Genomic DNA, 2,500 nt, shown 5'->3' on the forward strand with positions numbered 1-2,500 from the left:
GGGTTCATCAGCCGATGACAGGTCACAAGCAAGCAAAAATAGGAAGGAATCATCGGTTGAGGACGGGTCACAAGCAAGCAAAAAAAAGAAGGGGTCATCAGTTGATGATGGATCACAAGCAAGCAAAAGCAAGAAGGGGTCATCGGTTGAGGATGGGTCACAAGCAAGCAAAAATAAGAAGGGGTCATCGGTTGATGATAGATCACAAGCAAGCAAAAACAAAAAGGGGTCATCGGTTGATGATAGATCACAAGCAAGCAAAAACAAAAAGGGGTCATCGGTTGAGGATGGGTCACAAGCAAGCAAAAACAAGAAGGGTTCGTCGGTTGAGGATGGGTCACAAGCAAGCAAAAGCAGAAAGAGCTCAACCAAATTAGGTGAATCTCAAGAGAGAAGCAGTAAAAAGGGATCGGCTCGAGCATCTCAAGAGCATTCGGAAAGCGAGAGAGACTCGGAATTAAAGGCAGGCCGAGGGAGCAAAGGGCCGTCGAGGAACCGCTCCCGCGGCAGCTCCCACGGAGAAGAGGGGGCTACAAGCGGAGCGGAGACCGGGGAAAGAACCTCAGAGTCTCTGGAAGCTTCTGGAAATGGCAGCGAAGGTCTGGAGGAAGACGTGGCCGTCAGTATCAGTGGCAGTCACGTCAACCAGACTGATGACAAGAAGGAACAGGAGATGAAGAAGAAAAAAATGAAAATGAAAACGAAATCACTGCGAGAGAGTTCCAGTAGAGCGGAGGAACTCAGCGGAGACGAATTACGAAGTTCAAGGACAGCGAGTTCAAGAAGAATATCAGAAGAAGACGAAGAAGAAAGCGAAGTGGATGATAGCACCGGCGTGGAGGACAGCGATGACGCGGAAGAGCCGGACACCGAGGCAGGGAGCGGATCCGAGGAAGAAGACGGTGGCTCCAGCAGAAGTAAAAATGTGTCTGAGACTGAAGAGGGCAGTGCGAGGAGGAGGAAGAACACCTCAAAGAGTGGTGGGTCCAGAAGCCAGAGTGTTTCGGAGGGGAGAACTTCGAGGAGAAGTAAGACCTCCACTGACGAAGAGAGCCGTCATTCAAGAAGTAAAAGTGCCTCCGAGAACACGGGTGTCGAGGGTGACGTGGAAGCCGAAGATGAGGACGAAACGAATGACACATCGCAGCGAAAGGGAAGGGCCGTAACAAAAGCTTCCCGCAGTAACAAAGCGAGCGCCAAAGGTTCGCAAAACAAGAAAAAAGGAATTGCAAAGAAAGATAACCTATCTAAGAGTAAGGTACCTGCGAGTGGTCAAGGGCGTTCGAAGTCAAAGCAAAGCTCCTCAGATAAAACAGTCAGCGGGGAAGAAAATTCAGGAGCGAAATCATCCTCGCAAAATAAGGGAAGTAATTCACGAGTTAATCGAAAACAACGGTTGGTCAGAGGCAAGAAAATGGTAGAAGTGGGTGAATCCGAACATGAGAAAAATGAAGTAGATGCAGCGAGTGGAGTGGACGATGAAAGAGAGTCGGATGTAGAAGGAGAAGAGGAGGGCTTTGAAGATAAGCGAGGAAAGAAGAGCAGGAATTATTCAAATATTGAAGAAAAAGAGTCAGCTAGTTATAGCGAAAATGAAGATGATGAGGAAGAAGACGAAGAAGAAAATGAAGAAGATGATGATGAGGAGGAGGCGGAGGAGGAAGATGAAGAAGGTGAGGAAGATGAGGAAGATGAAGAAGAGGAGGATGGCGAAGGGTTAAGTGATAGTGGAGATTTGTCGAGTCCAGAACAAGATGGAGTTGACGAAGGTGAAGGTGCCAAGAGACAGTTGAGTGCAAAGGCGTTACGTGCCCGTCCCAAGTCAGCCGTCCGACCTGGAACTCTCAAAGGAAAGAGTGGGAGAAGGAAAGCGAAGGACGCAACTGGAAAACAGTTTGGAAATGACCGGCCGAATGCGTCGGCGAAGGGTAACGCGCGAGCGGTAAACGGCGTCAGGGAGAGGAGTGGTGAGTCCCAGAGCGGCAACAAAAGCCGCCTGGGTATTGCGGAGGACCTCTCCCACTTGGCCCAACACTTCGACACACAGGAAGAGGACGAAGGAGGGCGCTCCCCGATGACTCCGTCAGACGTGCGCACTCACGAGCTGATGCTGGAGTCAAGCGGGCGAGACTACTTGACGGTGGAGGCCGCGCCGCCCCCACGGCTCTCCTCCTCCCCGAGCTCAACACATGGCAGGGACACCGGCGACTCAGGCTTCAAGGTACAGTCGCCCCTGTACCTAAATCCTACTCCTGTCTCCCGCAGAAGGAGTAAATGACCTTCAAGGGAGACAAATCCATTCATTTGGAAACAAAGAAAAAACTGTTTTGAGACATGTAAAGCTTTCTCTTGCTTTTGATCATGCATGTTTTCTTTTTTTTCTAGTTTTAGCATGCAGTTGTTTCTTGACAATACTGTAGAGTCACAGCTTTTGCATGTTTGAGGGCACCTACCGGAGTATATATTACTCACGACGGCCGGAATGACCTTCCTGTCTCAT

General features: G+C 49.8%; 1 protein-coding gene across 5 annotated transcripts in view; it reads left to right on the forward strand.

The window, feature by feature from the left end:
• The window catches only part of LOC122261594 (uncharacterized), a 113,762-nt gene that overhangs the window by 99,214 nt on the left and 12,048 nt on the right, over positions 1–2,500 (forward strand). For all 5 annotated transcript variants that reach the window (XM_086548754.1, XM_086548752.1, XM_043029311.2 and 2 more), the window contains exon 13: positions 1–2,221. This exon is cut by the window's left edge and continues 872 nt beyond it. In XM_086548754.1, coding sequence (XP_086404880.1) covers positions 1–2,221 — 2,221 coding nt within the window. The remainder of the gene's footprint in view (positions 2,222–2,500) is intronic.

The sequence above is a fragment of the Penaeus japonicus genome, unplaced genomic scaffold, assembly GCF_977035675.1.
Source record: "Penaeus japonicus unplaced genomic scaffold, GWHDUDI00000001_assembly GWHDUDI00000002, whole genome shotgun sequence".
Classification (NCBI taxonomy): domain Eukaryota; kingdom Metazoa; phylum Arthropoda; class Malacostraca; order Decapoda; family Penaeidae; genus Penaeus; species Penaeus japonicus.